The sequence below is a fragment of the Nicotiana sylvestris genome, chromosome 7 (genome assembly GCF_000393655.2).
Source record: "Nicotiana sylvestris chromosome 7, ASM39365v2, whole genome shotgun sequence".
In the NCBI taxonomy this organism is placed as follows: Eukaryota; Viridiplantae; Streptophyta; class Magnoliopsida; order Solanales; family Solanaceae; genus Nicotiana; species Nicotiana sylvestris.
The window spans coordinates 6,137,959-6,161,665 of NC_091063.1; the positions used below are offsets into that span (position 1 = coordinate 6,137,959).

Here is a 23,707-nt window from a genome sequence, read left to right on the forward strand (position 1 = left end):
AACACTCCCGATAAGTCCTTTTTTCCTCCTCGTTTGTACTCTCTACTAGCTTCAAATAAGCAGTTTTCTTAGCTTTCACTTTACCTTGAACCTCTCCATTCTAGCACCAGTCTCCTTTATGATCCCCAGGAAAACCCTTTGTTACACCTAAGACCTCTCCAGCAGCTACCCTAATGCAATATGCAGTCATGGACCATATATTAGACGCGTCCCCCATACTCGTCCATGCCCTCATAGCCAACAACTTCTCCCCTAACTCCTGAGCTTTTCCTTGGTCAAGTTACCCCACTTGATCTTAAGTTGCCTGCACCTTGCTCTCTTTCTCCTACTCCTCTTGATCTTCAAGTCCATAACTAGGAGCCTATGTAGGGTCGTAAGGTGCTCACTCGGGATGACCTTGCAGTCAGTGCACAAACCTTTATCGCATTTCCTGCAGAGAAGATAATCAATCTGAGTCTTGCCCATTAAATTTCGAAAAGTGACCAAGTGCTCTTCCCTCATCGGGAAACTGGAGTTAGCTATAACCAAATCAAAAGCTCTAGCAAACTCCAACAGTGAATTACCTCCCTCATTCCTATCCCCAAAACAGTACCCGCCATGCACATCATCATAGCCCCCAGCACTAGCCCCAATATGATTATTGAAATCTCCGCCAATGAACAACTTCTCTGCGTGGGGGATACTACGTACCATCTTGTCCAAATCATCCCAAAATTGCTTCTTGCATCCTGGTTCAAACCTACCTGAGGAGCATATGCATTAATTACGTTTACAGTAAACCCACTAACTACCAGCTTAATACTCATCAACCTGTCATTACCCTCCTAACCTCAACCACGAGCTCCCTGAGATCCTTGTCTACTAAAATACCTACCCTATTCTTACCCCTAACACTTCCTGAGTACCATAGTTTAAACCCATCTACATCTCGTGCCCTAGTACCCTTCCATCTAGTCTCCTGAACGCACGCTATGTTGATCTTCCTCTTCTGAAGAATCTTACCTAACTCAATAGATTTTCCCGTCAACGTCCCAATGTTCCAGGACCCAATTCGTAACCGAGAGGCTTTCTTACCCCCCTTCCCACCCCTGAACCCCACCCCCAGCCCCGCCCAAGGATATGACCTTACTCTCACATCATTCACTACCGCCACTATAAGCAAAAAGGTATTAGGTAAACACTACCACTAAGACCCAAAAACGAGAACGAAAGACTACAAGCTACAGACCTGAAAGCTAAAAATAACTAAAAGGAGTGACTAACAGAATTAAAATGGATAGATGAAACCCTACCAATTTTTACAAAGTTGAACAGAAAAATTCCAATGTACAAAAAAAATCAAACAAGATAACAATTAAACTATAACAATAAAATAAAATAAATAAATTATTGGTTATATTTTTGTAAACAAATTTTACGTAAGTCTTTTCTAAACATAATTTGCTAATTTATTTTCTTGTAATTATAGTTAGTGAAGGACTCCTTCCTATTATTATGAGACAAAAATAGGTTCATGTTTCATTATAGTTACTAGAATAAGTTAATTCTAACCCATCTTTTTAGGAGATTCGCATGTGCAATTTAATTCCATTTGAAAAAATAAATAAGCAATCCAACGTTCCGAACAACTCCTGAAAAAAACCAAATAAAATTCGCTCCTTTAATTTAATATATTTCAGATTATTAATGATGCATTGTTACCATGAGAGATAAAATTTCTTCCTAAATGGTAGTGTTTCTTTTATAAGGTAAAATATTAAAAAATATTTTGAGAAAAATAGTAAATAACAATTTTGTCTATAAAGCGTCGCACCAAACACTATAAGAGAATAAATTATTGGAGACGTCAAACAAAATATTTCAGGACGCTTTCTGTAAATTTAATATAACAATTCTAAGTTAGCACATATTACGTTAAATTTTTAACTGTTTAGAGTTCAGCTATTTATGTTTCACAATCTATAAATTTTTTGCAGTTTTAATGTAGTTGCTATCTCAAAAATATACAAAGGAACACACATGCACAAACAGACATATATTATAAATAGCGAAAGAAGCATCGACTTTAGATAATTTTAGCATGTTGAATAACCCATGGAAGTTGCCAAGTATTGGATTAATGAACTTGACAATTACTGTGTAAGTAATTATAATCCTATATAAGAAGAAAAAACTGAATTTTAGGAAAAAGAATAAATTTACTTAGTAGAAGGGCTAGAAAAAGCAAATTGCATTATTATTATTATTATTATTATTATTATTATTATTATTATTATTATTATTATAATAATAATAATAATAATAATAATAATAAAATATAAAACACATCATAATTAAGCAAAAAAATCTCAACACTTTAAATGAATATAAACGCATTCCTGGTCGGCTGATACTATAGATTGCAATAAAATCAAGGAGAGCATAATCAAGAACTTTAGCAAAGAGTTTATGCGGAGTTCTAAATTAAAAGTCAAAATTATTGTTAGATATTAATTCACGAAAATATGCTACAAAGAATAAAGCAAAAATAAAAAGCTAAACCTAAATTAAATCAAAACAAACTATGAAACAAATGGATAACTATACGTTTTCAATTTTCCAAATTACTTGGAGATATGCTTATATAGTGACTTCTTCAAGTCTCCATATTTGGAAGGAAATCAAAGGGAATAAGGATTTTCTTTTAATAAATTTGTGCGTAATTATTAGGTGAAATTGTAACGACCCGACCGATCGTTTTGAGCATTTGCACTTTGCTCGCCAGTTCTCGGGCATGACTGGCCCTGTAAGATGTACTATGACTTATGTAAATCGTTGGTTTTGGTTTTCAGGATAAACGGAATAGAGTTAGAAGAACAATCTCAGCTTGAAGCTTTAAATTTGAAAGGTTTGACCAAGTTTTGACTTATTAGTATTCGATCTCGAATTTAGATTTTTATGATTTGGTTAACTTCGTTGGATATTTTGGAATTAGGAGCGTGTTTGGAATGCAATTTGGAAGTTCGTGGTAGATTTAGGCTTTAATTGGTGAAATTGGAAATTTGGCATTTTTCGGTCGGTAGTAGAAATCTTGATATCGGAGTTGGAATGGAATTATAGAAATTGGAATAGGTTCGCTGTGTCGTTTGGGACGCGTGTGCAAAATTTCAGGTCATTCGGAGATGATTTGATAGGTTTCGGCGTTGTTTGTGGAATTTGGAAATTTTAAGTTCTTAGGCTTGAATCCGAGGTCGTTTTGGTGTTTTGGTATTATTCTGAGTGATTCGAAGGTTCCACTAAGTTTGAATGATATTATGGGATGTGTTGACATGTTTGGTTGAGGTCCCGAGGGCCTCGGGTGAGTTTTGGACGAGTTCGAACATTTTCGGAACTCAGGCATAGTTCTGGTGTTTAATTTTCGCTGTGGGGGAAGGGATTTTCTGCTGAGGGCGATGGATTTTTGCTGAGGAGAAGTAGGGAGCGTTGAGGCGGAAAATGGGGCACTGAGGCGCTCCAGGGAAAGAATCCGCAAGTTTGTTGGTCCGACATCGGAAGCCTATGTCTTTGTATCTACAAGGAATTTTGAGATGATTCAAAAACAAAAGTTGTAGCCCTTCGTGTCCAGTTTCTAGAAAGGTAAAGAATTTATAATTTGGACACCTGTAGAGAAAGTTATGGCCAAAATACTAAGGCCTATTTGTGCATCTACCAAAAGCACGGTCAACGATGATTTTTTGCGATCAGCGGTGATTTTCTGCGGTCAGCGGTGATTTTCTGCGGTCAGCGGTGATTTACCGCGGTCAGTAATGATTTTCTGCGGTCACCGGTGATGGGAATCCGAAGGTGCACTATAAATACGAGATTTGGGGTTTTATTTCATATTTTGACCTAGAGAGCTCGGGCTTTGGCGATTTTCGAGGGATTTTCAAGAAAACCATCGGAGTAAGTGATTCTAACTCAATTTTGGCTAAAATACAAGATTATAACGTTGGATTCATCATTTAAGTAGAGATTTGGGGTGAAAATTTGGGGAAAAATTGTGGGACTTCATAAAATGAATATTTGGGATTTGAAAGCCAATTCGGAGTCGGAATTGAGTGAAACTAGTATGGATAGCCTCGTATTGAATGGGTTGTCAGATTTTGACACTTTGGTCGGATTTCAAGACGTGAGCCCGGGGGGCAGGTTTGAGCAATTTTGGGATTCTTGAGTTAATTTGATTATTTTCGCTTGGGCTTTATTCCTTTAGCATATATTGATAATAATATACTGATTTTTTTTAGATTTGGAGCATTTGGAGGCCAATTCGAGAGGCAAGGGCATTGCGGGCTAGACTTTGGACCGGTTTGAGGTAAGTAATGATTGTAAATGTTGTCCTGAGGGTATAAAACCTCGAATTTTACATTATTGTGCTACTTTGAGGTGAAGCACACGTTAGCTGACGAGCGTGGGGTCGTACACCATTGGGGATTGTGACTTGGTCCACCCCGTATGACTATTGAGTTGCGTATTGGCTGAATGCCATATTTGGGCCTCGTGCCAACTGTTTGGACTTTAGGGGCTTTTTACTACCGTTCCTCACTGTTTTGACTGAATATTTGTACTCAGTCATGCTGTATTTTACTGATTTGATAACTCAACTGTATTTACTCCGTTTTGACACTTTAACTAATATTTTGAGCCGAGCATCATGTTTTATTATTGCCCGAGTGGCTTGAGAGGTTTTTGACCGAGTGAGGCCGAGGGCCTGTGTTGTGAGGATATTATGGGATCGGGTTGTGCGTCATAGAATGTTGTACTGATTTGTGATATATGAGAGGCCGGGGCCTGATTTATTATGCCATTAAATGGCTCGTGATAGCGCTTGGGCTGTAGGAGCCCCTCCGGAGTCTGAACACCCACTGTGAGAGCGGGTACCTAGTGTGAGTGATGTGATATTGCCCGAGGGGCTGTTGTTGTTTCATGTTATTTCCCCGACGGGCTGTTGTTGTTTCATGTTATTGCCCAAGGGGCTATTGTTGTTTCATGTTGTTACCCAAGGGGCTGATTACGAGTGATTGTGAGATAGATCGGGGGCTGGTTGTGTTGATATTTTGCCCGGGGGGCGGTTCATGGTACACGTTTTGCCCGAGGGGCTGTTTATGTTTCTATCCTTTTTCTCACTATTTTCATCACTCGTCTGAAGCTATTGAAAGATGTTTTAAAATGGAAAGGTTTTACTGAAACTGAGTTTGATTTATGAGATAAATGTTTTTTGTACTATTTTGAGCAATGTACTGTATTTGTTGTAGTGTTATGACGTGAAATTATGTGTTTTCTTACTGCTCAGCTTCTATTTACTTTTATTACTTACTAAGTTGACATCTCACATTACTCCCTGCACCTTGTGTATAGATCTAGGAGTTGGGGGTCGCGATAGTGAGCATTTATTGTCCATTCAGCAGGATTTCGGAGTCGACAAGATGGCTGTATGGCGTTCGCAACCCTGTTCGTCTCCCTCATATCTCCCCTAGCTTTATTTAGTATGGTCTCCCCATCTCGTTTAGACTTTATTGTATTAAGACAGAGTTCTAGTTGCTCGTGAGTTGTGACACCCCAATGTCGGGCTGTGTATTTATTCTGAACTGGTTATTTAGACTTATATTATGAGACTTCTTGTTAATTAATGGTTTAAAAATGATTTTAAAGAAAAATGGATTGATTTGGGAATTGTGTTGGCTAGCCTAGTTTCACGATAGGCGCCATCACGACCGGGTCGGTTTTAAGGTCGTGACAAGTTGGTATTAGAGCCTAGGTTACATAGGTCCCACGAGTCATGAGCAGGTTTAGTAGAGTCTTGCAGATCGGCATGGAGACGTCTGTACTTATCCTCGAGAGGCTGCAGAACCTTTAGGCAAACCCGCATTCTTGAATTTTTATCGTGCGTCATTGATTCAGCCCTAAATGTAACTCTTGAAATTTCTTTCACGCGTTCGTATGCATGCATGAGCGCTCAGTATCAGCTGTGCATCGACAACTCGTGATTCCCTGATCGAGGGGCGAGATGTGATTTCTGTGTGTTGATATTAGGACAATTTGGAAGATTGAGGTCGGGCTCTGCTTGTAGCTTGAGCATTGAGGTGTTGATTGTGTGAGCACGTGCTTTTGGATTTATATGTTCGATAGTGTCCCTATTAGTAGAAGTGATGACTGGTAGCTATATGATGAGTATGATGTGATTGTGAGATGGGTTCATATGATTTGAATGTGACGAGAAGGGTCCGTTTGAGGGTAGAAAGAACTATCTAGTGCTTGATTTCCATCATGATTTGATGTATAGCCCGAGTTGTGGGTGTGTTGAAGGATTTTTTCATGTTGTTTAGTTGGGTAATGAAGTAGATTTTATGTCGTGATATGAGTTCGAACTTAGAAAGATTAAGTGGTGGCGTGATGTTTATGACGGTGGAAGGGTCTAAAGAGATGTTAGTTTGAGACGAAGCAAGCAGGTTATCTCCTGCGAGGTGTCCTTAGGGCGTGTGATCCCTATGCTATTTTGTAGCGAGTCCTCTTGTACTAGTGAACTATATGTGCTGCATATTGTGTTTGGATCGCGTATGAGAATTGTCTTGACTATTACGAGGGTAAATGCGAGATTTATAGATGATTTGAAGTACTAGATGGTTTGTGTTGCACGAGCTTATGAAGGATTTAGTTTATTCTCACTATGGTATTATGGCGGTATTAGAGTATAGGCATTGTGATTTATTGTGTGTTTTGATTTATGACTTTGAGCCAAGTGGAGGAGTTTGCTATTGATCAGTTGATTGCACGGTTATTTGCTATGTCGGTTCCAGTTTGAGGCATACTAGTGAATCAGTTATGGCCTACAGAGGTTGAGATCGAGGATGACTCAAGTAAAAGAAATTTTGGATGGGGGTTGTGTTATGCTTTATGGGTGTATAAGAATCATGGAATGACCTGAGTTGTTATTGGTGAAGTATGTAATATGCACGGAGTAGGAATTCACTTGGTTGCATTAAGGTGGGGTTACTTCCTGGGGTGTTGGAGTGCCAATGGAGCACATGTCATTCGGTCCGTTTGATCAGTCTATCAGAGGTTTAAGCAGAGTAGATGACTCCCAAAAATTGTTCTAATGGATCCAAGATGTATATGTAACAATTGGGGGACCTACAGGATGTGTGTATGGCTAGAAACTGAGGTTTTCATTGGAGGGTGTCTAGACTTGTGTTATTTCTATATCATTATGGGTTCTACATATCAGTAACAACAAGATAAAGGTAATGGCTTTAGATTTATAGGAAGTCTCTTCAGAGTAAGTATTCAGAATATGGTGTTTTTGGGGATATTAGAGAGAGTATTTAGCAGCTTACAAGCATTTGGACAGTGTAGTTTTATGCTTGGGTCTCGTGTGGTGAGTCTGGGTTGAGGATTGCGGTATTATGACAAGGAGAAATATCAAATCGAAAGTAATTCAGATGGAACATGGATAAATAGGACAGCTTGATAGTAGGTCAGACTGGCATGGTAAGGGATATGATTAGTTCTTTGGGTGCTAGTGAGGTAATGAGTTTCTACAGATGTCTCATGGCAATGCTCTTAGGTTTTTGGTAACCTACGTAGCTTGGATGAGCCAAAAGGATTTAGTCCTGACGGTTTGGTTTATGCGAATGAGATTCAGAGAGTTCTTGATATTTTTTTTCTACCACGGTTAGAGATGTATATTTTCTACTGGCGTGAGGAGCATGTGATGTATAGCGATTTTCTTCTAGATGGGATCAAATGGAAAGTTCTTGGCTAGTTGAGTACGTAATTGCTTGTGGCTCGAAATGGATTACGAAGTCTTCATATTTGACATAGGATGACAAGGTATATGCGTTATGTTTTGTAGGGTTGAGATTGCATGTGTAAGGTCACAGTTCAGTTGTGAAAGGAAGGTCATAAATTCTTAGGCAGCACGAGCAATTTCAGATGATTAGGCAAATGATATTGCTAATTGCTGTGGTTTGAAGAGGGCATACATTTCAGAAAGGGCAATGTGATTGAGTTAATAATACATCATTGGTATGGCGACACTCTCTTGTTTGATCGACTGCTGATATTCGAGTTTGATTAGTTGCACAGAAGAATTTTAGGAGTATCCCTCGTGGAATGATTGGGTATTAGAGGTGTGTTATAGATTTAGATGGTGGAATTAGGATCGGATATGGTGATTCGTGTGCTATATGGATTTGGAGGCTGAGAGTTCTCATAAATAGGTTATGTTATGGTTGTGGGTCTCGTGTATCGGCCTTGTGTGGTGACTATCGGGGGTTTGGAGATCCGAGTGGATCCTTTGTTACTTATTATGTTAGATTTTGATGTGATATTGGGTATGAAATGGTTGTATCTATGTCGTGTTATTCTGGATTGTTGCGCTAAGAGGCAATGTTGGCTATGCCGGGTATGCCACAGATTGAGTGGCGAGGTTCGACAGATTACGTTCCCAGTAGGGCGATTTCATTTTTGAAGACCCAACGGATGGTTGGGAAGGGTTGTCTTTCTTATTTGGCCTTCGTGAGGGATGTCAATACAGAGACTCCTACCATTGATTTAGTTCCGGTGGTGAGGGATTTTTCGGATGTGTTTCCTGCTGCCGGGCATGCCGCCGGACAGGGTTATTGATTTCGGTATTGATTTGGTACCGGGCACCGTATCGTATGGTACCAGCAGAGTTAAAGGAGTTGAAGGAGTAGCTTCAGGAACTCTTTGGTAAGGGGTTCATTGGTATGCCAATATGGATGTGTGTTCTGCATTGAGTCAGCTTTGTTGACTCTAAGTCATTATTATTGAGAGATGTGTTGATTCGATTGTTATTGAGCTTATTAGTGTTCTGGGATGATCTATGAGTTACCTTTCTGCATTGCGAGGAGTTATGATTTGTTCGTTATGGGCACATATGGTGCAGTTCTATTTGGGTCTCATAGTGGAATCCGAGCGGGAAAAGAATTGGGAATTGCTTGGTAGATGACGTATTGGTTATGTTCTTTCGGGATTGTGTTGTGTTATGTAATTTTCTTCTATGTGGTTATAGTATTGCACTCTGGGTCCTTGATGTTGAATTTCAAATGGTTATGGGTTTCGAGCAGGGTGGATCGAGGTATATAATGTAGACCAGCGTTTGGGAGGGGTCACGCGTTGTAGCGGAGTTATGTGGAGGTATGATCCTTCGGGCTAGATTTGTGTGTTCTGGTTCTACAATGTGTGATGGGTTCTCAGCATTTTGTAGTGGTGGTACTGGCGAGCTTGCGGTGCATCTCTCTTATTTGAGTCACTTTTTTATGATTTGAGTACATTTGAACTGTTGCTTATTGGTGTGCGGGTCGCACGGGTTGTGGATCTAGATTATGTCGATGTGTCATGTCACTAAAGTAGTTGTGTTGGAGAAGATGAGGTCATTGAGATCTAGAATGAATACTATCGGATCCGATTTCAGTATATTGGAAGGATAATATCGGGATTCGTCTTAGAAGTTTACTATGGTCTTTCCCAAAGGAGAGGAAGTTTCATGAATGGTTGATATAAGGAATGGTTATGACTTTTTGCGTGTTTCTTTCATCATTGGCAGTATACGAAAGTGTTGGAATGAGACTTTATTTGATAATAGGTTTATTATTGGTATTCGGTTGTTGTGTGCAGTTGCCGTGATTTGAAGTTATCGCTACGAGTGATTGAGTTATGTGGTATATCATGTAATTGCATTTAGGGTTACAGATATGGTTTGTTACAGCTTGTTCGGACTTATCCAGCGTATAGATGAGAGATTCTGATATTATAGATAAGTTCGAAAATGGAAATTTGGTTCTAAGGTTCATAAGCTTGGTTGGATTGCGAAATTTTAGTCATGTTGCATCATCAGACCTATATGGGATAGGGTGACGTGGGATCACCCCTGGGTATTTGCATGTTGAGGTTATTCAGTGATTGTTGGCTTGTGGAACAACTCTAGGCACGTTTGAGGACGAACGCACGTTTAAGTGGGGGAGGATGTAACGATCCAACCGGTCGTTTTGAGCATTTGCATTTCGCTCGCCAGTTCTTGGGCATGAATGGCCCCGTAAGATGTATTATGACTTATGTAAATCGTCGGTATTGGTTTTCAGGATAAACGGAATAGAGTTAGAAGAACAATCTTAGCTTGAAGCTTTAAATTTGAAAGGTTTGACTTATTAGTATTCGATCTTGAATTTAGATTTTTATGATTTGGTTAACTCCATTGGATGATTTTGGACTTAGGAGCGTGTTTGGAATGCAATTTGGAGGTTCGTGGTAGATTTAGGCTTGAATTGGCGAAATTGGAATTTGGCGTTTTCCGGTCGGTAGTGGAAATCTTGATATCGGAGTCGGAATAGAATTCCGGAAATTGGAGTAGATTCGTTGTGTCATTTGGGACGTGTGTGCAAAATTTCAAGCCATTCGGAGGTGATTTGATAGGTTTCGGCGTTGTTTGTGCAATTTGGAAGTTTCTAAGTTCTTAGGCTTGAATCCGAGGTCGATTTGGTATTTTGGTGTTGTTTTGAGTGATTCGAAGGCTCAACTAAGTTTGAATGATGTTATGAGATGTGTTGGCATGTTTGGTTAAGGTCCCGAGGGCCTCAGGTGTGTTTTGGGTGAGTCCGGGCATTTTCGGAACTCAGGCATGGTTATGGTATTTAATTTTCGCTGTTGGGGAAGGGAGTTTCCACTGAGGGCAAAGTAGGGAGCGTTGAAGCGGAAAATGGGGCGCTGAGGCACTCCAGGGAAAGAATCTGCAGGTTCATTGGTCCGACTTCGGAAGCCTATATCTTTTGATCTACAAGGAATTTTTAGATAATTCAAAGTTGTAGCGCTTCGTGTCTAGTTTCTAGAAAGGTAAAGAAATCATAATTTGGACATCTTTACAGCAAGTTATGGCCAAAATACTAAGGTATGTCTGTACAACCACCAGAAGCGCGGTCAGCAGTGATTTACCGTAGTCAGCGGTGATTTTCCGCGTTCAGTGGTGATAGGAATCTGAAAGGTGCACTATAAATACGAGATTTGGGGCTTTATTTCATATTCTGACCTAGAAGCTCGGGCTTTGGCGATTTTTCGAGGGATTTTCAAGTAAATCATCGGGGTAAGTGATTCTCACTCAATATTGGCTAAAATACAAGATTATAACGTTGTATTCATCATTTGAGTAGAGATTTGAGGAAAAATATTGGAACTTCATAAAATGAATATTTGGGATTTGAAAGCCGATTCGGAGTCGGAATTGAGTGAAACTAGTATGGATAGTCTCGTAATTGAATGGTTTGTCAAATTTTGAGACTTTGGTCGGATTCCGAGACGTTTGCCTGGGGGCCGAGTTTGAGAAATTTTGGGATTCTTGAGTTAATTTGATTATTTTTGCTTGAGCTTTTTTCCTTTAGTGTATATTGATGATAATATACTAATTTTGGTTAGATTTGGAGCATTTGGAGGCCGATTCGAGAGGCAAGGGCATCGCGCGCTAGAGTTTGGACCGATTTGAGGCAGTGGTAGAGCCATAGTGGTGGTTGCGAGTTCGACTGAACCCGATAGCTTTTATTTAAACTCTATATTTGTATTTAGAAATTCAATAAATATGTACAAATTATTAATTTAGAACCCAGTAACTTCAAAGGATTATAATCCCGAACCCATAAGGTTTAAATCCTAGCTCTGCCTCTGGTTTGAGGTAAGTAATGATTGTAAATGTTGTCCTGAGGGTATGAAATCCCGGATTTCACATCGTTGAGCTAGTTTTAGGTGACGTGATAACTAGGGATTCTAGTCTATTTTATACTCCTTTTTGCTTGAGTTTTGGACTAAAAATGTATACAAGTAATCTCGAAAGCTTACATGTTGTGCTTGTTTGCAGTGTTTGGTCAAAAATTGACAACGAAGTCAAAACCAGCTCAAAAAAGAGCGAAACCTGCTCAAGTATCAAGAACAAGTCAAAGCACTACTATAGCAGTAAATCCACCGCAACAGCAATAGCCCCACCACGACCGCAATGCATTTGTTGCAGTACGTGGTGGAAAAGATCAGAGAGATGCGATTTTGGAAGCTCAAGCACTGTAGTCTGCAGTAGATTCTTCGCAGCCATAGTAGCCTCATCGCGGCCGCAATCCATTTTATGTGGTCCGCAGAGAGGAGATTCAGAGAGCTAGGAGTTTGGAAGTTGGAAGCCATCGCGGTCCGTGGTCCATTTTGTGCGGTCCGCAGTGAAGCCACCGCGGCCGCGGTGCATTTTATGCGGTCCGTGGTGGCTAGATTCAGAGACTTATAAATGAAGCTAAAAAGCCTCACCACGGCCGCAGTGCATTTTCCGCGGTCTGCGGTACCTCCGTCAGGGGTATTTTTGTCCAGAAAATTTGACTTTGTATAAATACTTCTTTTTCATATTTTTAGGGTATCTTTATCTTAGCAGAGCACGTGAACGACGGTTTTAGTCCATTTTGAGTAATTTGTTGCTAGTTTAACACTGAATCTTCAATTCTTAGTTTGTAATCATATTATATGGGTTATTTTTCATCTAAATATCTGATTTCTTCCATTATTATGAGTAGCTAGACCCATTAGCTAGGGTTGCGGCTCAATCCTAGTGTGGGTATTTGATGGGTCTTTTGTTTTAAGGCTTAGATGTTTATGGGTAGTTGATATTTGGACTGATTTGTGTTTTCCATATTGAATTAATGGTTGCAAATACTAATTTTTGCCTTTTTTACTTGGGCTTTTCTTGAGAAAGAGAGCTTGAGTCCAGGAAAATCAGTCCAATAAGGAATTGGGATGTATTCAAGAGATTGATAGCCCCAATTAAAGGGTTAAACCTAGAGATAGTAATACCCGACTTGAGCATATATTTCTTGCACAATTTTGACACCCAATTGGTCTTGAGAAAGTCAATTAGGGCAAATTCACTCAAGCTACCGAGAGGTATAAAGTGAGTAGTTTCGTGCATTGGCTATATCGCAATCCCCAACATAACAACTTTGCCTTAGGCTTTAGATCCCTGATCGAGGCCAACCCTGCACTACTATTGAGTAGCGAGAGAGGTCGAAGCAGCTTTTACCCGATTAAGGTCGGGATCGATTTCCACAGTGAGCTAGATATTGGAGTTGAGTGTCTATCTAAATGAGAGTTACGTATTTGCTCTTAATTGCTCTTCTACACATTTTTGGTTTTGATTATGATTTTAATTTTATAATGCTACAATGCTAAATTAAGCTAAATAAGACTAAGGTTAAACTATTGCGAGTTGTTCAAATGATTAAAAGGCACTAGGGTAGTGACTTTCACCTAGGTGGTCAATTGACGGATTCTTGAGTCTAAAGCTAGATTGTCACATTTGGGGAGTATGATATAATCATTGCACGATTCTACTCACTCTACACCTCTCGGTAGTTCGAGTGATTTTCCCTGAATTGATTTTCTCAAGATCAATGGGGTATGCAAATTTGTGCAAGCAAATAAGGTTCAAGTCGGGTATTACTATCTCTAGGTTTAACCCTTTAATTGGGGCTATCAATCTCTTGAGTACGCCCCAATTCCTTGTTGGACTAATTTCATGGACTTAGGCTCTCTTTCTCAAGAAGAGCCAAAGTCTACTAGGCATAAACTAGTGTTTGCAACCACTAATTCACAATTAAAACTCTAATTAGCCCAAATATCAAACACCCATAGACAATCAAGCATCAAAACACAAGACCCATCAATTACCCACACTAGGGTTGAGCCACAACCTAGCTTATGGGTCTAGCTACTCATAATTAGAGAAGAAAACAAAGCAATAGATGAAGAGAAACTCATAATAATTAATTGCTAAATTACTTGAAGATTTAATATTGAAATCACTCTAAAATTACTCGAAATAGCTAAAAGGAACGAAGTCACGAGCGCAACTCTTAGTACAAAACTATCTGATGACCAAAAAATGGGAAAAGAATCTATTTATACTAGGCTGAAAATCTTGGACAAAAATACCCATGCGGGGCTAGTGCGGACCGCACAAAATCTAGTGCGGCCTCACTAAGGCTCTGGGCTTGAAAAATCAGCTCTCTGAACTTGGACAATGCAGACCGCACAAAGTCGAGTGCGGCCGTGATGGCTACTATTGCGGTCCGCACAAAAAGGAATGCGGACCGCATTGACCTTCATCCTCCAAAACACTGAACCTTGGCTTTGCGGACCGCACGAAATTGAGTGCGGCCGCGGTGAACTCAATGCGGACCGCACAAAACCCTTTGCGGCCACATTGCCTTTTGGCCTGAAAAGCAACCTCTCTGAACTTCACTTGTGCGGATCCACAGAATGGTGTGTGGTCGCTTGGTCCTGTTTGACTGAGTTTTGCCTTGTCTTGGTACTTGTGCAAGTTTTACTCCTTTTTGAGCTGGTTTTTGGCACTTTGTCACCTTGTTGATTAAACCTGCAATCAAGCACAACTTGTGAGCCTTTGGGATTATTTTATACGCAATTCTAATCAAAACTTGAGTAAGAAGGAGTATAGAATGCATCATATTCCCTAGTTATCAACTCCCCCAAACTTAAGCTTTTGCTTGTCCTCAAGCAAACAAAATAAGACCCACCCCTTAAGGGAAAATTCAAGAAAATTCAAATGTCCTAAAGTGACATTATCTAGCATCAATTGGGACTAACAATTGCCCTCAATACAAATGAATCATTAACAACATTTACTCTTTTAAACACCATGGATTAAGTGCGACACAAGAGCATCAAGAGTTGACTCAACACATCAAAGAACTGTTTCTATTACTTTGGTCATTGTGGAACCCAAACTCACACATCCTCAACTCTCCTTAAGCAAATCTCACCTTTAGGATAGTGGCACTCAGAACGAGTTTAATGGAAATACACTCATCTCTCTCAAGGAAAAGTCACAAGTTCGGCTCTAAGTACCATATGATTTCCCCTTATGTGAGTCACCACTAATGTAAGCACATTAGTTTTCTTTCTCCCCCAACATGTATCCACGAACCCTTTGAGATGTTTGTAAGAATTTTGTTTGGTAGCACCCGTGAAATACCCACAATGCTCTAGCAATTTCAGCATCACATTGGTTATTTGAAAATTGTCCGCCCGGATTCGGGGTAGGACAATAACACTTGCATAGCCTTAGTTCGGAAGCACTCTAGGAGCCACTCTTGGAGGTGGCGGAGGAGGGTCTGGAATATTGTCATTGGCATTAGCATTGGCTTGGCGGCCTCTACGTTGTCCTTGAGGTACAATAGGCACCTCATCATCTCCAACATCATCTACCTCCTCCCCCACAATCATATTTCCAAGAGGGTCATTAGCGTTGTTTGCTGCCATTTCGTACCTGAAGTTGTGACACATACAAATTAGTAACAAAGAAGGAAAGAAGAACAATACACAAAACTATTTAGATAGATAGCCAAAACCGTTAACTCCCTGGCAACGGCGCAAAAAAGTGATCGAAGCTAACCCTGCACTACTATTGAGTAGCAGAGAGGTCGAAACAGCTTTTACCCGATTAAGGTCGGGATCGATTTCCACAGTGAGCTAGATATTGGAGTTGAGTGTCTATCTAAATGAGAGTTGCGTATTTGCTCTTAATTGCTATTCTACACATTTTTGATTTTGATTATGATTTTAATTTTATAATGCTACAATGCTAAATTAAGCTAAATAAGACTAAGGTTAAACTATTGCAAGTTGTTCAAATGATTAAAAGGCACTAGGGTAGTGACTTTCACCTAGGTGGTCAATTGACGGATTCTTGAGTCTAAAGCTAGATTGTCACATTTGGGGAGTATGATATAATCATTGCACGATTCTACTCACTCTACACCTCTCGGTAGTTCGAGTGATTTTGCCTGAATTGATTTTCTCAAGATCAATGGGGTATGCAAATTTGTGCAAGCAATTAAGGTTCAAGTCGGGTATTACTATCTCTAGGTTTAACCCTTTAATTGGGGCTATCAATCTCTTGAGTACGCCCCAATTCCTTGTTGGACTAATTTCATGGACTTAGGCTCTCTTTCTCAAGAAGAGCCAAAGTCTACTAGGCATAAACTAGTGTTTGCAACCACTAATTCACAATTAAAACTCTAATTAGCCCAAATATCAAACACCCATAGACAATCAAGCATCAAAACACAAGACCCATCAATTACCCACACTAGGGTTGAGCCACAACCCTAGCTTATGGGTCTAGCTACTCATAATTAGAGAAGAAAACAAAGCAATAGATGAAGAGAAACTCATAATAATTAATTGCTAAATTACTTGAAGATTCAATATTGAAATCACTCTAAAATTACTCGAAATAGCTAAAAGGAACGAAGTCACGAGCGCAACTCTTAGTACAAAACTATCTGATGACCTAAATATGGGAAAAGAATCTATTTATACTAGGCTGAAAATCTTGGACAAAAATACCCATGCGGGGCTAGTGCGGACCGCACAAAATCTAGTGCGGCCGCACTAAGGCTCTGAGCTTGAATAATCAACTCTTTGAACTTGGGCAATGCGGACTGCACAAAGTCGAGTGTGGCCGCGGTGGCTACTATTGCGGTCCGCACAAAAAGGAACGCGGACCGCATTGACCTTCATCCTCCAAAACATCACCTCTCTGATCCTTGGCTGCACGAAATAGAGTGCGGCCGCGGTGAACTCAATGCGGACCATACAAAACCCTTTGCGGCCACATTGCCTTTTGGCCTAAAAAGCAACTTCTCTGAACTTCACTTGTGCGGACCACACATAATGGTGTGCGGCGCACTGCCCTGTTTGACTGAGCTTTGTCTTGTCTTGGTACTTGTGCAAGTTTCACTCTTTTTTGAGCTGGTTTTTGGCACTTTGTCACCTTGTTGATCAAACCTGCAATCAAGCACAACTTGTGAGCCTTGGGACTATTTGTACGCAATTCTAATCAAAACTTGAGTAAGAAGGAGTATAGAATACATCATATTCCCTAGTTATCAATCCCGTTAAGTGTTCACCTAGGAGAAATCCACTTCCCTAGTGCCTCTTTAACCATTTAGAAAACCTTATAAACATTCATAATTCGTTTAATTTCGAATATCATTAGCATAAAATTAGAAGTAACAAACAAACAAATATGATTGGAAGTGTAATTAAGAGCACTATGCACTGCTAGTTTAGATAGGAATCCAAATCCCAAACATTCTAGCTCTCTGTGGATTCGATCCCGATCTTTTCGGGTAAAAGCTGCATCGACCACTCTTGCCACTTTGTAGTGGAGTAGGGTTGGACCCGATCACTTTTGGCGCAGTTTCGGGGAGCTAACAATTTTGGCTATCTATCTAAATAGTTTGTGTATTGTTTTTCTTTCCTTCTGTGTTATTAATTTTTTTGTGTCGCCAACTCAGGTACGAAATGGCGGCAAACAACGCACCTCTTGGAGATCTTCCACCGGGGGAGGAGGTAGATGACAATATTGATTTTGAGGTTCCTATAGTGCCTCAAGCTCAAAGGAGAGGCCGCCAGGCTAATGATAATGTTCCATAACCTCCCCCGCCACCTTCAAGAATGGCTCCTCGAGTGCTTCCAAACCAAGGATATGCTAGTGCAATTGTCCCACCCCGGATTCGGGCGGGCAATTTCCAAATTACAAATGTGATGCTGACTTTGTTGGAGCAGCAAGGGTATTTCACAGGTGCTCCCCATCAGAACACTTACAAACATCTTAAGGGCGTCATGGATACCTGTTGGGGAAGCAAACAAATGTGTTAGAGGATGCACTTTGGTTGAGATTATTCCATTTTTCACTTAGAGGGAAGGCTTTGGATTGGCTTGAAAGGCTTCCCAACTATTCCATCACTACTTGGGATGAGTTGGTAGATAAATTCATTGCAAAGTTTTTCTCGCCAGACCACATGGCAACCTTGAGGGATGAAATCTTAGCTTTCAAGCAGGAGCCCAACGAACCACTACATGAGATATGGGAGAGATACCGGACCATTGTAAAGGAATTCCCGAATAATGATATGACTGAAGCAATGATACAACAAACATTCTACCGGGGCATTAACACAACAAATTAGTGCATAGTGAACTAACTCGCCGGGGGCAATTTCATGAACACACTGTATGATGAGGCTAGTGCAATATTGGATGAGATGGCTAACACGTCCTCCGCTTAGCAAAGTAGAGCCAATGTACCACAGGGTAACCCCACGGTTATTCACTTGCACAAAGAGCTCCATGATCATGGGCAGATAATAGCAGAACTGACAATAACAATGAAAAAGATAGCAAAGGCACAATTACAGCAGGTTCAAGCTCCACGACAAGTAAATGCTATGGAGGTGTCAACATGTTAGTGAACAAAAGAAGGCAAAGACATCAACAAAACCAAGAGAGTTCGGATCAATATAACCAAGATAGTGGCGGGTTCTAAGATGATGGGTATGATTAGCAGAATGAAGAAGTGCAATACGTGAACAACTATCAGGGCCAAAAGGGCAATTCTTTCAACTAACAACAATGGAGGCCCCAAGACAATTGGGGAAATCAACAACAACAAGGGAATAATAATTGGGGGAACAACAACCAAAATGCAAATTGGAGCAACCAGAACAATAATCAGAATAATCAAGGTAATTAGAGTGGCAACAACAACTGGGGCGGAAATAACAATCAGGGTGGTTGGAACAATAACAACCAAGGAAATCGGGAGCAAGGCTTTCAAAGGCCCCCAATGTATCAACAACGGAACAATCCACCCCTATTTCTATCCCAAGGTCCTAGTACTTCCAACAATGAAATGGGGAGAATCGAAATGATGTTTGAACCGATGATGAAAAAGAATGCTGACTCTGATGCCCAGTTAGCATCCCACAATACTTCAATCAGAAACTTGGAGGTTCAATTAGGCCAAATCTCACAATTCTTGAATATTCGCTCTAAGGGGGCTCTACCTAGTGATACGATAGTCAACCTGAAGGGTGGGAACAATTTCAGGCATGTAATGGCGGTAACTACAAGAAGTGGATGAGGTGGTGATGTGAATGCCTCCAAACAAAATGAAATTTTTAGTGATGAAGTTGAGTTGCAAGAGGATGAGGTCCCTTTGGTGGTTGAGAATGTGATTGATGAGAACACGAACAAGGAAGTGAGGATTGATATCCAAGATACCAAGGTGGAAACTCAGAATGACATGAACCTGTCTAGGGAACATGTAATAGACATGCCAAAAATAGTTGTGCCTAAAGCCAAGGCCCCTTTGCCAAGGCCACCTCCACCTTATCCTCAAAGGCTTGCGAAGCAGAAAATGAGAACCAGTTTAAGAAATTTATTGACATGATGGAGAGCTTATCAATTAATGTGCCATTGGTGGAAGCTCTAGAACAAATACCGGGGTACGCTAAGTTCATGAAAGACTTGGTGACAAAGAAAAGATCCATGGATTGTGAGACCATCAAGATGACCCGCCAAGTTAGTGCACAGTGCACTCGATGGCTCCGAAGCTAGAAGATCCCGGCGTTTTCACCATTCCTTGCACCATTAGGAGTGCAAACTTTGCAAAAGCGCTATGTGATTTGGGGGAAAGTATCAACTTGATGCCTTACTCCGTTTTCAAGACTTTGGGTATTGGGCAACCTAGGGCTACTTCAACGAGGTTGAAAATGGCGGATAAAACTATGAAGATGCCGCTTGGTATTGTAGATAATGTCCTTGTTCGGGTGGAAAAGTTCATTTTGCCAACTGATTTTGTGATCTTGGATTGTGAGGTAGATTATGAGGTTTCGATCATACTGGGAAGACCTTTCCTTGCAACTGGGAAGGCCTTAGTTGATGTGGAAGCAAGGGAACTCACCTTCCGAGTGGGTGATGAGAAAATGGTCTTTCATGTGTGCAACTCAATGAAGTAGCCCAACAGTTCTAAAGTGTGCTCTTTTATGGATCTTGTTACGGCAGTGATAGTTGATGATACTAGTACAATGATCAATGTGGAGGACCCTCTAGAGGCGGTATTGTTGAATCTTGATGTAAATGAGGATGAAGGCCGGGTGGAGTGTGTCAATGCTTTACATAGAATGGGATCTTACTCTTATGAGCCTCAAAAACTCTCTTTGGATCTTGAGAATAGGTAGACTCCACCAACAAAGCCCTCAATCGAGGAACCTCCCGTGTTGGAGTTAAAGTCGTTGCCTCTACACCTCAGGTATAAATTCTTAGGCCCTAGTTCAACTTTGCCAGTTATTATTTTCTCTTATCTTACTAACATGCAGGTAGATGCCACATTAGTAGTGCTCTAAAAACGGAAGAAGGCAATTGGATGGACTTTAGCTGATATTCGAGGGATAAGCCCCGCCTTTTGTATGCACAAGATTATTCCTGAAGATGATGCAAAGCCCTCCTTGGAACATCAATGGAGGTTGAACGAGGAAATGCAAGAAGTTTTGAAAAAGGAGGTGATCAAGTGGTTGGATGCCGGGGTTGCGTACCCCATCTCTGATAGCTCTTGGACTTCGCCGGTGCAATGTGTACCGAAGAAGGGTGGTATGACCGTGGTTACCAATGCGCAAAATGAGTTGATTCCTACTAGGACTATCATCGGATGGAGGGTGTGCATGGATTATCGCAAATGGAATAAAGTGACCCGCAAGAATCACTTTCCATTGTCTTTTCTTGATCAGATACTAGACAGACTTGCTGGGCGTGCCTTATACTGTTTCTTGGGTAGGTATTCTGGGTATAACCAAATTTTGATTGCTTCGGGAGATCAAGAGAAAACCACCTTCTCTTGTCCGTATGGTACCTTTGCCTTTTCTAGGGTGCCATTTGGGTTGTGTAATGCACCTGCTACATTCCAGCGGTGTATGGTGGCCATATTTACTGACATGGTGGAGGAAATTTTGGAGGTGTTTATGGACAACTTCAGTGTTGTGGCTGACTCGTTTGATGAATGTTTGAAAATCTTGATAGGGTATTGGCCCGTTGTGAAGAAACCAACCTTGTGCTTAATTGGGAGAAATGTCACTTCATGGTTGAGGAGGGCATAGTCCTTGGCCATAAAATTTCAAAGCACGGTATAGAGGTGGATAAAGCTAAAATTGAACTGATTTCAAGGCTCCCGCCCCCTACTTTAGCCAAGGGGGTTAGAGTTTTCTTGGGCATGTGGGGTTCTACTAGAGGTTTATCAAGGATTTTTCGAAGGTAGTGAATCCTTTGTGCAAACTATTGGAAAAGGATACCAAGTTCGTGCTCAATGAGGGATGTATGCAAGCCTTCGAACTTCTCAAGCACAAGTTGACCACCACTCCTATTATTATCGCACCCAATTAGAGCTTGCCGTTCGAGCTCATGTGTGACGCGAGTGATGCTGCGGTTGGGGCGGTCTTGGGTCAAAGAATGAATAAAATGTTTCATCTGGTGTATTATGCGAGCAAGATAATGAATGATGCCCAAGTGAATTACACGGTGAATGAAAAAGAGTTGTTGGCTATTATGTTCGCAATGGAGAAATTTCGGCCATATCTCATGGGCGCCAAGGTCATAGTTCATACCGATCATGCCACACTTTGATACTTGGTGACAAAGAAGAATTCCAAAGCTAGGCTGATGCGATGGGTCTTGTTACTTCAAGAGTTTGATTTGGAAATTGTGGACCGGAAAGGGTGTGAAAACTAAGTGGCGGACCACTTGTCCCGCTTGGAGGAGGAAGGGAGGCCTCGTGATGGCCTAGAGATCAATGATTCATTTCCCGATGAGTAACTCATTTCTGTGTCAGTGAATGGTGCCATGGTTTGCGAACATTGCTAATTTCCTTGTAACCGGTATTGTCCCGTGTGATCTCTCTTCTAACCAAATGAAGAAGCTTAAACGGGATAGTTTGGACTTCTATTGGGATGAGCCATACTTGTTCAAAATCTGCACTGACGGTGTGATGTAGAGGTGTGTCCCGGAGGAGGAGCAATTGAGTATCCTGTCATTCCTCCCCCTATGGTGGTCATCATGGGGGGGGGTGAGGACCGCTTCGAAGGTTCTTAGTTGTGGGTTTTACTGGCCAACTTTATACAAGTATGCAAGTGAACTTGTGAAGAGATGCGACGAATGTCAAAGAGCGGGTGGAATTTCAAAGAAGGATGAGATGCCTCTCAATACTATTCTCGAAGTTGATATTTTTTATGTGTGGGGCATTGATTTCATGGTCCCGTTTGTTAGTTCATGTGGCAGCACATACATTCTAGTAGTAGTTGACTATATTTCAAAGTGGGTTGAGGCCGTGGCTTTACCCAATAATAAGGCCCGGAGTGTTATTGCGTTTCTCAAGAAGAGTATTTTTACTAGGTTTGGCAATCCTCGAGCAATCATAAATGATGGAGGGTCTCATTTCTGCAATAGAGTTTTTGACACTTTGCTTGCAAAGTATGGTATCAATCACAAAGTTTCTACCCCTTATCATCCTCAGGCGAGTGGCCAAGTTGAAGTCTCAAATAGGGAAATCAAGAGTATATTGTCAAAGACAGTCAATGCAAAGGACCGATTGGTCAAAGAAATTGGATGATGCTATATGGGCTTATAGGACTGCTTACAAGACTCCGATTGGTATATCTCCATATCGGTTAGTGTTTGGAAAGCTTGCCATCTACCGATTGAGTTAGAGCACAAGGCCATGTGGGCTTTGAGGAAGTTGAATCTTGAATGGGATGTGGCAGCAAATCTTCGTGTAGAGCATCTTAATGAACTTGATGAATTCCAATTTCATGCCTACTCCAGTTCATCCTTGTATAAGGACAAGATGAAATACCTTCATGATAATCATACTCGCAGCAAAGAGTTCAAAGTGGGTGATTTGGTTCTCTTGTTCAATTCTCGGGTACGTCTGTTTCCGGAAAAGCTTAAGTCAAAATGGAGTGGACCTTTTGAAGTGGTGCTTGTGACTCCATTTGGTGCACTTGACTTGAAAAACAAAAATGGGGAGATCTTCAGAGTTAATAGGCATAGAGTCAAGCACTACCTTGGCAAGATTGATGACAACCATGTGGTGGCACTGATCCATCTAAAGTGATTTGATGGTAACCTGCGTCGTGCCGCGACGTTAAATCAGGCGCTTCTTGGGAGGCAACCCATGTGTGTTTCTTTTTGTTTTTCTTTGATTTTTTTAGTGTAGGATTTGTTGTTGGACTAACTGGTTGTGAGATATGTGTAGGGTTGTTTTGATGCAATACATGACCAAATTGGAAAAATATTGCACTCTCTGAAGTTTGGACCGCTGCCGCATTGCATTTTTTTGTGGCCGCAATAGCCTTATTGTGGGGGCAAAATTTCATTGTGGTCCGTAGTGTTTAATGGTAAAAAGTGGAGGTTCTCTAAAGTTGTCACCGCAGCCGCAATGTATTTTATACGGTCCATGGTGCCCTACCGCGACCGCAGAGCATTTCTGCCGGTTCGTGGAGCATTTCTTGCGGTTCGCGGTGACATCCTTGCCAGGGCTACTTGTGGTTCAGTACCGTGGTCCGCGGTGCATTTTATGCGGACCGCGTAGGTAGGTAACATGGGTCTCAGGTTCTTTTTCTATAAATAGGACCTCAGGCCTTCATTTACACTTTTCGCTCATTTTCTCTCTAAATTGAAAAAGTACTGTTCATCCTGCCCTAAGTGCACAAATTCAAATACTGATTATCAAGTATTTGTATTGCATCTCATCTCTGTTACTTCAAATCTTTCCCTAGTCTTTAATTTTGTTTTATTTTCT

The 23,707-nt window shown here is 40.8% G+C and overlaps 1 protein-coding gene across 1 annotated transcript; it reads right to left on the reverse strand.

Moving 5' to 3' along the window:
* Positions 1–252: 252 nt before the first annotated feature.
* On the reverse strand, positions 253–12,133 carry LOC138872705 (uncharacterized). The gene is made up of 4 exons (XM_070151115.1): positions 12,032–12,133; positions 11,860–11,932; positions 886–1,152; positions 253–743 (listed from the first exon to the last, which is right to left on the reverse strand). Exons 1-4 carry the CDS (start codon positions 12,131–12,133, stop codon positions 253–255), a joined length of 933 nt encoding a protein of 310 aa, XP_070007216.1.
* Positions 12,134–23,707: the final 11,574 nt, after the last annotated feature.

What these genes read in the sequence shown, in the direction of transcription:
- LOC138872705 (XM_070151115.1), bottom strand. Translation starts at nt 12,133, where the DNA reads ATGGATTGCGGCCGCGATGAGGCTACTATGGCTGCGAAGAATCTACTG. An exon ending in ACTGCAAACAAGCACAACAT is followed by an intron (nt 1,153 to 11,859) that starts GTAAGCTTTCGA and finishes TTTTGCTTATAG; the next exon opens with TGGCGGTAGTGAATGATGTG. An exon ending in GTACTCAGGAAGTGTTAGGG is followed by an intron (nt 744 to 885) that starts GTAAGAATAGGG and finishes TATGCTCCTCAG; the next exon opens with GTAGGTTTGAACCAGGATGC.